Consider the following 13,276-nt stretch of genomic DNA (forward strand, 5'->3'; position numbering starts at 1 on the left):
GATAAATGAGGCTCCAACAACATTCAAAAAGCTTGACGCCATCCAGGAAGAAGCAGCCTGCTCGATCGGCACCCTTTACACCAAATTAAGAAGTCACTCCCTCCAACATTGATTGTATGTTGGCAACAGGATATAGCACCTACAAAATGCACTGCAGCAACTTACTAGAGCTCTTTGGACAGCACCATGCAAACACGCAAACTCTATCATCTAGAAGTACAAGGGCAGCAGGTGTATGGGAACACTACACCTGCAAGCCACTTGCCATCTTGACGTGGAACTAACGTACATACGAACACCCTAATTTGTAGATATGTTAGTTCCAAGTTAGGATGGTATGTGTGACTTGCAGGAGAGCCTGCAGATAGTGGTGTTCCCATGGATCTGCTGCTTCATCCGTTTAAGAGAGAGAAGCCACCAGTTTGGAAGAAGCACTAGTGAGTTGCTGCAGTGTATCTTGTACAGATTATACACTGCTGCCAACTGTATCACTGTTCCTTCACTGTCACTGTGCCAAAATCCTGGAACTACTTTCCTAATAGCACCGTAAGTGTACCTACAGCAGGTTAAGAAAGTGGCTCACTATTCCTTCTCGGGGGCAATTCACAGAATCACAGAATTTACAGTGCAGAAGGAGGCCATTTGGCCCATCAAGCCTGCACCAGCCCTTGGAAAGAGCACTCTACCTAAGCCCATACCTCCACCCTATCCCCACACTTCCACCCTATCCCCGTAACCCCATCTTACCTTTTTTGGACACTTGAGGGCAATTTAGCATAGCCAATCCACCTAGCGCTGCACATCTTTGGACTGTGGGAGGAAACCGGAGCACCCGGAGGAAACCCACGCAGGCACGGGGAGAACGTACAGACTCCGCACAGACAGTGACCCAAGCCGGGAATCGAACCTGGGATGCTGGCGCTGTGAAGCCATTGTGCTAACCACTGTGCTACCGTGCTGCCCAAATGTTGGCCTTGCCAGTGAATCTCTCACCCCGTGAAAGAATAAATAAACACTCTACCTAAAAAAGGTGGTACAAGCTGATTCTATAAATAGCTTTAAAAAGGAGATGGATAGGTAATTGAGGATGAAAAAAGAGGTTTATAGTCAATTTCTGATGTCAGACAAGCTTAGCATGGAGACTGATGAACAGTGGAAAGAAGTGATGAAGTAGACGTAGGAAGTTCTTTACATTGAGTGATTAACACACAAAATTGACTCCCATGAATGTGGTTGAGGTAAACATCAACCAAATTACTTAAGTGCTGTAATTGGGGAAGGGGAAAGAGTAGAGTTTTTCTGGATGATCAGCCATGATGGGCTGAATGGACTTTCTTGTCCATATCTGTCTTGTGATGAACAGGAAACTTGTGCAGATTTTTATATACCAACCATTCTCGTATGGGCCAGCCTGGCAAAGTTTATTTGTCTCTTTGTGGATTAATTTGTGATTGAGCATTATGCTGAGCATACTCAGTTACTGAACAATTTGAAGTGGCCTGAAACCACGAAGGTCATAAATATTGAGACCGGGAAACACTCTTGCCGTTAGTTTTCACATGGATTTAACTGTCTGAGATCAGGTTTAAGAATTAGAAAGTGTGACAAGTGTGTCGAAGAAGGAAAGTGCGATGGAGAGGGGTCGAAATTGGAAAGAAGAGGACAGAGTGGGTCAGAGTGGCAACTTGATAAAGTGAATACAAGATGTGGGAAATTACCGTGGGTAAGGAGAGGTTCAGAGAGTGTTAGGGAATAAAGGAGAATGGATGTAATTAAAAATGAAAGGAAATTTGGAGAAACGAGAGCAAGAGAGAAGTCTAATCCAAATTTAAGGAACCTCGCTCAACCTGGTCTATGGGGGAGCACTTGTGAATATCACACAGCCAAGGATTAGGAGCTCTCTTCTCATGCAATATGCCAATTCCAACTTTCTAAGGAGATATAGTTGCATGCCTCGCTCGGGAATAGTATAGTCACACCATGGGAGTCATCAATTTTAGAAGCCAGTGCACCAAGGGTTAAGTGCTGAGCAGAAATCAGTGGCACTCGTACATATAAATTGTGATTGAATGGGCATAACTACGTGACTAGGTGGTTAGGTGGGGTTACTGGGTTACGGGGACAGGGTGGAGGTGTTGGCTTGGAATGTGTGCTCTTTCCAAGGGCCGGTACAGAATCGATGGGCCGAATGGCCTCCTTCTGCACTGTAAATTCTATGATATGATTCTATGAAACATAGCATGTGAAACCATATTGGAGCAGATTTCAGAATTTCTAATGTGAATATCAGCAAATGTGCAGTGGGGCAGTCTTCATCTCATAAGATAATGGTTAGCGCTGTGATGGTCAATCTGCATTAACTCCTAACTATTATCTCTCCTGTTGTGTTAATGCTCTGCAGAGGCACTGGAGTGTCCTCTCCAGGGTGGAAGCCTGACCAAAATGTATGGAGACCCTGGGCTGTGTAAATATCAGGGACCCCTTTCAACGACCTCAGTTGAGTCTAAAGGAATGCAAAATACCATGTTTGGCACTGGCTTGGTTGCAGGAGGAGTTGGAGATCAGTCTGCCTTTGGGCTCCACTTCAGATTTCATCGTCAGGATTTACATCCTTAGTCCAACTCTCTTGAGGTATCCACAAGGCAGTGGAGCTCTTCCCCCCCCCCCCCCCCCCGCATGTTCAGCGGCGAAACCTCCTCCAGGTTCATCTGAAGCTTCAGCTTGGGGTAGCAAGGTAGCTGGTTTTAGTGTGTTGGCATGAGGCAGCATAGCTGAGTACTTGCCTATGGATAGGCTCAGTGCACTAACAGGGAGAGCATTGCAAATTTGGCTCTTTTCTTTTTACATTTCCGCTAGCCAGTGATGTGGACTGAAAATAAGCAAATTACCAGAAAACAAACTCTCTTCACCCACACCCTACAATCACATCAACCTGTTGGACACATCAGTGGATGTACGAACATACTGTTATGGACGCCTGGCTTAGATACTGGATCGGAACCACGACATTTAACATTTTTAAGGCGGTGAGGAAAGATCGATTCATTCCAGGAATGGTAACATAAGAAATAGGGCGTGGTTATTTAATAAACAAACTTACTAAAACAAAAGGAAAATGCACTTCCAAGTCTAACACATTTTCTCCCCCTATTTTTACAGCGGAGGTGCTGGTGGCGAGAAAATGGACAATTCTCTCCTCCGAGGGGATCTCATCGCGGCGGGTCTGCACGAGAGGTACTGTTCACACAATTACAAACTCAGAAAACAATTGTTATTGCTTGAAAGTAATTTATTTACAGTGTGGCCTTCAAACACGTTTCCTTACCTTCCCCTAATGGTCAGATGCCCACCCATCTCATGTTGCCTCCCGGAACAAGCACAATTAATTGTCCATTTGCTGATGACACATTAGTGTATGCTTTCATTGTTATGCAATAGCTAGCCAATGGAGCACTTTGGTTTATCAGCCCACACCAGTTCTTTGCCAGGCGTCACTGGAGATGCAGACTGGGTTATTCAGGAACCGGAAACCACTGGAGAATTTTGTCGATTGTCTTATTTTATCTGCCAAAAAACGATTCATTTGTGACTGCAGGTTTTGTTTCTATTTGATTGATATTTTTATGCAATACTGCACAGTGAATCAGGTGTCTTAGTAGGGAGCAGTTGGGCACTGATAACCTTCCTGGATGTTGGAGATAATATACAAATTGGAGTTCTCCAGGGTGTTTATTAACTTGCAGAACAAAGTTTGCCTAAAATGCTTTACATCATTTCAAGTAGCCTCATGTTTTTATAGGCAAATATTCTGTCCCTTTGCAAATAGCAAGGCTCAATAAACAGGAATGAAGAATATGAGAAGTTAGTCTATTTGCTTCAATAAAAACAAAGAGCTGGGAATACCCCAGCCGATCAAGCTGCACTTGTGGAGAGAAACAGAGTTAATGTGACAGACTGATGATGTTTTGTCAGAACTGAAAAAGTTGGCGATACACCAGAATTAAAGCCTGTTCAGAGGCTGAGAAGGGAGGAGAGAACAGAAGGGTCTGCGACAACGTGCAGGCAGGAAAGATTAAATAATGAAAGGGATGGTAATGGGGCAAGGAAAGAAAGAAAATATGGGTCTTGTTGAGGTGTAAGGAGAATTTTCTGAATCCCACCAACCGCTCCTGTCAGGGAAAAAGGGACAGAGGTTATGATTTGAACTTGGTGAACTCAATTTTGAGTCTGGAAAGCTGGTCGAACAGTGCTGTTCCTTAAGCTTACATTGAGCATCATTGACACAGTATAGATAACTGTGGGCAGTGTGGAAGTGGATCAGATAAATAAAATGTCCTTGATGTAAGAGAGAAGACGTTTTAGCATTTCATCTGGAAAAACGCATCTTTGGCATCCGTCTCTCAGTACTGCTATCAGCCCATATTGTGTCAAGTCCCGGAATGGGAATTGAATCTACAATCTATTCAATGGGTCCCTCGGTCGTCTTCTGTCCGATTATCACTGTGACTCTATAACCTCCTTACTCTCAGGTGAGTGTGCTACTTCTGAGTCAAGGCTAATTCAAGCTGTGTCTATATTGTTCTTGCTTAACTAATGTTACTAGTATGCTATTGAGTGCAAATCTGTGAAAGTGTAAACTTTGTTATTTGGTGGCTGTCTCTACTTTTTGAGGTGTTAACAGTTTTATTGACTTGGCTCCTAATGCCCACAGCAAATGAGAGGTTGACAGGATACCTTAATTTAAGCACTCAACACATCTCCAAAAACTGGTAGTGGGATGGGCTTTTACTTCATTTTCTGATCACTATATTCCATGAGTGAAGTTAGCATGAGCTCAAAAACTTCCTCAGCTAGCTCAGTTGCTGTAGTTGAAGCATTCCCGGAGAACAAATCACCTCTATGAGCCTTTTGTACTAAATCATAGAATCACTACAGCGCAGAAGGAGGCCATCCCCTTGGAAAAAGCAACCTACTTAGACTCACGAGGCTATCCCAGTAACCCCACCTAACCTTTTGGACACGAGGGGCAATTTAGCATGCCAACCCGTCTAACCTGCACATCTTTTGACTGCGGGAGGAAACCGGAGCACCTGGAAGAAAACCCACACAGACAGAGGCTGGAATTGAACCTGGGTCCCTGGGGCTGTGAGGCAGCAGTGCCAACCACTGTGCCACCGTAGAATTTGGGCAATCAATCCAAAGCTTTGGAGAATCTAAAATGGACAACAGACTGTGGCCATGCTTTTGTGCTTGCGGCAGCAGCAAGTCCTGTTGCTGGAGACTCCGGAGTGCACATGCATAGTGTCACTTGGGAATCAACTGTGCAAGCAAGCCATGAGACTTGGATTATTTGTGCCAATGCAAATAACTCTTGCAATGGATTCAACATGGTAAACCAGAATAGGAATAGTTTAAGGCCTTCCAAACTTAACAAAATCCTACCTGCCATTTCTTGTTGTTTTTCTTCAGTTCGTTTCAGTAAAACTTACTCACTTTGTAATCACTTCAATTCAAACTTTAAAATGTTTTGATCACCATTAAATTTCAATGCATTTTTTATTGGCAATGCAGTCTTAACTGTAAAAGAATGACATAAAGGGATGAACCAGTTATTAAAATGGTACTAAAAATATTTACAGTCATTTGGTTCAACTTTTTTAATGATGTACAATCAGTACATAGTTTTAGTGTTTCTGAGCATATTTGCTTTGTTCTTCTGATGGGAAAAGTGTTTCAGTGAGGCAGTGTGCTTTTCTGGATTGGCACTTGACACTGGAAACTTGAGAATGGATAAGCAGAGCTCGACAGCCCAGGCTACTGTTATTTCGCCTGTAGAATTTATGAACTTGAAAATTCCTGTTTGCAGAAATAGGCTAATTCGTGTGCCTCAAAACTGAAATGGAAACAAATTACTGTGTCAGAGACACTGCATCCATGATGAACTCTTTGTGATAGTAGTTTGCATTTCTGGATGAAGGACTTGGTGCTAAAATCAGATTGATGTATTATCTACATTGAAGGATATTGCAGTTGACCGACTTGATAACATTATTTCTTACCAAGCTCATTAATGGTTCAGAGACGAATCTGAATTAAATGTGTCTTTCAAGTTGCACTGTCTATACAATAGCAAGTAGACCAAGAGTGCACAGGTAGAAAGCCTTGTGAAACTTTCTTGTATTTTGGTGCTTTGACGCTACTTAATCAAATGGTGAATGTCGTAGTTCTGTGATTTTGGACTGGGCTCTGTTATTTTCTCAAAAGGAGGAATGTTGTTGGTTAGAAGTTGCAATATGCAGAATCATCACGACCACTGTGGGTGTCTTAGGCTTCCAGTTGCTTCACTGAATAAAAATGGTATTGGTAACAGATTGAAAAACTTTGAACTAGGTTCTTAGATCGTTGTCGTGACATTTTCTTCGACAACTCGTGGTTGCTACATTACAACAGCTTCTCACTGTTAGTTTAAGTTTTACAACCCTTTCTGGCTTGGAATAGCATTGTACAACAGCTTCTACATCAGCTACAATGGTACATCTGGCCTATTATGAGAGATTACTAAGGCAGTACAGCCCATCTTAACTCACCCATTCATAAAATCCTAGACTCCACCATTATGCAACTGATGTCAGGTGTTTTGTCTCTCTGATACTCTGTCTGGTATTCCATTCTTGAATTGATCACTGTTTATATGAGGAGCTACTTCACTTGTCCATTTGCCATTGATTAGATTGAACCTGTGCCCTACATCCTATTCTCACTGTTTAGTTTGAAGTAGTGTTCCTGATTTATGTTCTATCTATTGTTTATCATATTGTACGCTTCCACAAGGCCATCTTTTCAATTGCTGCCTTAAAACTCCGTCCCTGTGATGTTGGTTTCCAAGCTTGTGGTTGTTTCCTGAACTGTCTCTAGACTTCCCAAAATATTCACGGTTTGGTGTGACCAGAGCGGTGTTAAGTTTATTAAAAACCCAAATCTCTCGCAATGTCACCTGTTGCTGCCCTGATTTTGGTAAAGTTGGAATCATGTAAGAACCACCTTGTAGAAAGAGTTCACCAACTGGATCTAATTTGAACCAATCTCCATCTTTTTTTGCATTTCCTTTTTAATCTAATTGAGACACCTGGTTTGGGTTGTAACCATTTTAGATGTCATTCATAAGTACATAAGAACGAGGAGCAGGAGTAGGCCATCTGGCCCCTCGAGCCTGCTCCGCCATTCAATGAGATCATGGCTGATCTTTTGTGGACTCAGCTCCACTTTCCGGCCAGAACACCATAACCCTTAATCCCTTTATTCTTCAAAAAACGATCTATCTTTATCTTAAAAACATTTAATGAAGGAGCCTCTACTGCTTCACTGGGCAAGGAATTCCATAGATTCACAACCCTTTGGGTGAAGTAGTTCCTCCTAAACTCAGTCCTAAATCTACTTCCCCTTATTTTGAGGCTATACCCCCTAGTTCTGCTTTCACCCGCCAGTGGAAACAACTTGCCCGCATCTATCCTATCTATTCCCTTCATAATTTTATATGTTTCTATAAGATCCCCCCCCTCATCCTTCTAAATTCCAACGAGTACAGTCCCAGTCTACTCAACCTCTCCTCGTAATCAACCCCTTCAGCTCTGGGATTAACCTAGTGAATCTCCTCTGCACACCCTCCAGCGCTAGTACATCCTTTCTCAGGTAAGGAGACCAAAACTGAACACACTACTCCAGGTGTGGCCTCACTAACACCTTATACAATTGCAGCATAACCTCCCTAGTCTTAAACTCCATCCCTCTAGTAATGAAGGACAAAATTCCATTTGCCTTCTTAATTACCTGTTGCATCTGTAAACCAACTTTTTGCAACTCATGCACTAGCACACCCAGGTCTCGCTGCACAGCAGCATGCTTTAATATTTTATCATTTAAATAATAATCCTTTTTGCTGTTATTCCTACCAAAATGGATAACCTCACATTTGTCAACATTGTATTCCATCTGCCAGACCCTAGCCCATTCACTTAACCTATCCAAATCCCTCAGCAGACTTCCAGTATCCTCTCCACTTTTTGCTTTACCACTCATCTCCGTGTCGTCTGCAAACTTGGACACATTGCCCTTAGTCCCCAACTCCAAATCATCTATGTAAATTGTGAACAATTGTGGGCCCAACACTGACCCCTGAGGGACACCACTAGCTCCTGATTGCCAACCAGAGAAACACCCATTAATCCCCACTCTTTGCTTTTTATTAATTAACCAATCCTCTATCCATGCTACTACTTTACCCTTAATGCCATGCATCTTTATCTTATGCAGCACCCTTTTGTGTGGCACCTTGTCAAAGGCTTTCTGGAAATCCAGATATACCACATCCATTGGCTCCCCGTTATTTGCTGCACTGGTAATGTCCTTAAAAACCTCCACTAAATTAGTTAGGCATGACCTGCCCTTTATGAACCCATGCTGCGTCTGTCCAATGGGATAATTTTCATCCAGATGCCTTGGTATTTCTTCCTTGATGGTAGATTCCAGCATCTTCCCTCCTACCGAAGTTAAGCTCACTGGCCTATAATTACCCACTTTCTGCCTACCTCCTTTTTTAAACAGTGGTGTCACGTTTGCTAATTTCCAATCCGCCGGGACCACCCCAGAGTCCCGTGAATTTTGGTAAATTATCACTAGTGCATTTGCAATTTCCCTAGCCATCTCTTTTTGCACTCTGGGATGCATTTCATCAGGGCCAGGAGACTTGTCTACCTTTAGCCCCATTAGCTTGCCCATCACTACCTCCTCAGAGATAACAATCCTCTCAAGGTCCTCACCTGTCATAGCCTCATTTCCATCAGTCACTGGCATGTTCTTTGTGTCTTCCACTGTGAAGACCAACCCAAAAAACCTGTTCAGTTCCTCAGCCATGTCCTCATCTCCCATTATTAAATCTCCCTTCTCATCCTCTAAAGGACCAATATTTAACTTAGTCACTATTTTTTGTTTTATATATTTGTAGAAACTTTTACTATCTGTTTTTATATTCTGAGCAAGTTTACTGTCATAATCTATCTTGCTCTTCTTTATAGCTTTTTTAGTAGCTTTCTGTTGCCCCCTAAAGATTTCCCAGTCCTCTAGTCTCCCACTAATCTTTGCCACTTTGTATGCTTTTTCCTTCAATTTGATACTCTCCTTTATTTCCTTAGATATCCACGGTCGATTTTCCCTCTTTCTACCGTCCTTTTTATTGGTATAAACCTTTGCTGAGCACTGTGAAAAGTCGCTTGGAAGGTTGTCCACTGTTCCCCAACTGTTTCACCATAAAGTCTTTGCTCCCAGTCTACTGTAGCTAGTTCTTCTATCATCCCATTGTAATCTCCTTTGTTTAAGCACAAAACACTAGTGTTTGATTTTACCTTCACACCCTCCATCTGTATTTTAAATTCCACCATATTGTGATCGCTCCTTCCGAGAGGATCCCTAACTATGAGATCATGTAATCAATCTCATTACACAGGACCAGATCTAGGACCGCTTGTTCCCTCGTAGGTTCCATTACATACTGTTCTAGGAAACTATCGTGGATACATTCTATAAACTCCCTCAAGGCTGCCTTGACCGACCTGGTTAAACTAATCGACATGTAGATTAAAATCCCCCATGATAACTGTTGTACCATTTCTACATGCATTCGTTATTTCTTTGTTTATTGCTTGCCCCATCGTAATGTTACTATTTGGTGGCCTATGGACTACTCCTCTCAGTGACTTTTTCGCCTTACTATTCCTGATTTCCACCCAAATGGATTCAACCTTATGCTCCATTGCACCGATGTCATCCTTACTGTTGCCCAGATGTCACCCTTAAATAACAGAGCTACACCACCTCCCTTACCATCCACTCTGTCCTTCCAAAATGTTTGATACCCTCGGATATTTAACTCCCAGTCGTGACCATCCTTTAACCATGTTTCAGTAATGGCCACTAAATCATAGTCATTCACGATGATTTGCGCCATCAACTCATTTACCTTATTCCGAATACTATGAGCATTCAGGTAAAGTACACTTATGCTGGCTTTTATGCTTCTGTTTTGAACCTTAACACCTCGATCAGTAAACTCTCCTAAGTTATATTTCCTCTTAACCGTTCTCCTAAATTTCCTTGTCGTTGAACCAATATCTTCATGTAACAACGTGCCGTGTCGCTTACCATTTATGTTTTTACTTACCGTTTTACTCCTTTTAGTATTACTGGGCCTATTCACTGAGCTCCCCTCAGTCACTGTACCTTGTACTGTTGCCCTTTTTGATTTTTGACTATGGCTTTTCTGCCTTACACTTTCCCCCTTACTGCCTTTTGTTTCTGTCCCTGTTTTATTACCTTCCGACTTCCTGCATCGGTTCTTCTTCTTCTGCCATTTATCTTCCTGCCCTGCTGCGCAGCAGAGCCAGCCACGGTGCCATGAACCTGGCTGCTGCTGCCTTCCCCTGGTGAGCCATCTCCCTCAACAGTATCCAAAGCAGTGTATCTGTTTTGCAGGGAGATGACCGCAGGGAACACCTGCACTGCCTTCCTACTCTTGCTCTGTCTTTTGGTCACCCATTTTCTATCGCTCTCAGTAACTTTCACCTGCGGTGTGACCAACTCGCTAAACGTGCTATCCACGACGTCCTCAGCATTGCGGAGGCTTGAAAGTGTGTCCATACGCAGCTCCGGAGCCGTCAAGCGGTCTAACAAGACCAGCAACTGGACACACTTCTTGCATGTGAAGGAGCCAGGGACAGTGGACGTGTCCCTGAGCTCCCACATCGCACATGAGGAGCATGACACGGGTCTGGGATCTTCTGCCATGTCTTAAACCTTAGGTTAACTTATACAACTACAATTCCAAAAAATGAAAGAATAAATAATTAAATTAGACAATGAAAAGAAAAACTACTTAGCAGTCACTTACCAGGGTTAAAAAGCACCTCCTCCCTACCCAGCTTTGAATTCCCACCTCGCTTCAAATTCCCAAACTCACTCTTTGCTGTCTCAATCTGGCTGTGTCTTCTCTGGCTCACTGGGAGTGAGTTACAAGTTACTCTATTAAATTGGCCTGAGTTGACTCCACCCCCCCCCCCCAAGCTTTTAGATCAAAGTAGATTAAGGTGACTGACACGTAACTGCCAACCAGTTATGTGAGTGGGTGGGGCACCCCTTGTTAACCTTCACTGCACAGTTCTAAATTAATTTAAACTCCTGAAATTTAAAAAGGATCAGTCTTACCGATTGGATTCAATTCCCACCTAGCTTCAAATTCCCAAACTCACTCTTTGCTGTCTCACGCTGGCTGTATCTTCTCTGGCTCACTGGGAGAACTCATGAAGAGTTCATGCCTTTATTTTCATTTGTGCAGTAATTAGTTGCCTATGCTAAGTTTCACTGCTATTTTGGGGCCATTGCTCTGGGGAGTATCCTTAATTGCCATGATATTCAGCATCTTGAATTCATGTCTGCTGTGTTGGTCATCAGTGTCAAATACTTCAGGCTGATTTGGTCTTGCATGATGGACTGATGGACCTTTTTACATAGATTTTGGTAAAGTCTTTTTTTAAATAGATTTCGAGTACCCAATTCATTTTTTTTCCAATTAAGGGGCAATTTATTTCGCATGGCCAATACACATGCCCTGCACATCTTTGGGTTGTGGGGGTGAGACCCTCACAGACATGGGGAGAATGTGCAAACTCCACATGGACAGTGACCCCGGGCCAGGATCGAATCCGAGTCCTCGGCGCCATCAAGCAGCTGTGCTAACCACTGGGCCACCGTTCTGCCCTGATTTTCGTAAAGTCGGAATCACGTAAGAACCACCTTGTAGAAAGAGTTACCAACTGGATCTGATTTGAACCAATTTCCCATCTTTTTTTGCATTTCCCTTTTAATCTAATTGAGACATCTGGGGCGGGATTCTCGGAGAATCGCCGGGGACTGGCGTGAATCCCGCCCCTGCCGGTTGCCGAATTCTCCGGCACCGGATAATCGGCGGGGGTGGGAATCACGCCGTGCCAGTTGGCGGACCCCCCCCCCCCCCGGCGATTCTCCGGCCCGCGATGGGCCGAAGTCCCGCTGCTGGAATGCCTGTCCCGCCGGCGAGAATCAAACCACCTCTCTCACAGGCGGGACAAGGCGGCGCTGGGCGGAGGGGGGGGGAGTGCGGGGTGATCTGGCCCCGGGGCGATCTGGCCCCGGGCCTGTGCCGTGGGGGCACTCTTTTCCCTTCCGCCTTCGCCATGGTCTCCACTATGGCGGAGGCGGAAGAGACCCCCTCCACTGTGCAGCGCGGGGATGCCGTGAGCGGCCGCTGACGCTCCCGCGCATGCGCCACACGGCAAAGTCATTTCCGCGCTTGCTGGCGGGGCGGAAATCAGTCTGGCGCGGTCCTAGCCCCTCAAGGTGAGGGCTCGGCCCCTCAAGATGCAGAGAATCCCGCACCTTTGGGGCGGCGCGATGCCGGACTGATTCGCGCCGTTTTTGGCGCCGGTCGGCGGACATCGCGCAGATTGCGGAGAATCCTGCCCAGGTTTGGGTTGTAACCATTTTATATTTCATTTGTATTGTGCATTAAATGTCAAATTTCCAAGCTGCTTCACCGAAACAATTATCAAACAAAATTCAATACTGTCATAAAGCACTGCACAGATGAACAAAAGCTTGGTCAAGGGTTTAGGTTTTAATTCGATGAAGTCTGCAACTAAATATTCAATGATAAGTACCTTTAGTGATAGGTGATATTCTTAGGTGGTATTACCTGTGAACTAAAACAGAATCCTTTCATATCCTCGGAGATACAAGCAGGATTCAGTTTAGAATCCTGTAGTTCTGGGTCTCCGCAGCATCTCTGGGCAAGTTTTGTCGCATTTTGATAAGTTTGTCACTATGCCGTCAGTGACATGAAACCATGGAATGAGTTTGCTGGTATGATCTAGCAGGCACGATTAATAATTTTAAAACAACATTTATGGAGAGATCCAGGTAAGAATATCAAAACTTTTTTACAGCATTTTAAGACTTTTTATCAGAGCAAGGTTTAGCCATTCAGTCCCTGGAGCCTGTTTTACCATTCAGATAGATTGTGGCTGATCTGTATCAATTCCCGAACAAAAGTCTATCAATTCCCGAACAAAAGTCTATCAATTTCAGCGTGAAACCAGTCACCTTTTGAGGGAGGGAGTTCCAGATTTACACTACCCTTTGTGACTGTGACATTTTCTGACAGCACCAATGTGGCCATGTCAGTTTGGTGGGC

At 43.9% G+C, this 13,276-nt stretch overlaps 1 protein-coding gene across 2 annotated transcripts in view; it reads left to right on the top strand.

The window, feature by feature from the left end:
• klhl13 (kelch-like family member 13) overlaps positions 1–13,276 on the top strand; it is a 319,987-nt gene that overhangs the window by 72,708 nt on the left and 234,003 nt on the right. For both annotated transcript variants that reach the window (XM_072505057.1, XM_072505055.1), the window contains exon 2: positions 3,160–3,234. In XM_072505057.1, coding sequence (XP_072361158.1) covers positions 3,182–3,234 — 53 coding nt within the window. In that variant the 5' untranslated portion in view covers positions 3,160–3,181. The remainder of the gene's footprint in view (positions 1–3,159; positions 3,235–13,276) is intronic.

Source organism: Scyliorhinus torazame, chromosome 5 (assembly GCF_047496885.1).
Source record: "Scyliorhinus torazame isolate Kashiwa2021f chromosome 5, sScyTor2.1, whole genome shotgun sequence".
NCBI classification, from domain to species: domain Eukaryota; kingdom Metazoa; phylum Chordata; class Chondrichthyes; order Carcharhiniformes; family Scyliorhinidae; genus Scyliorhinus; species Scyliorhinus torazame.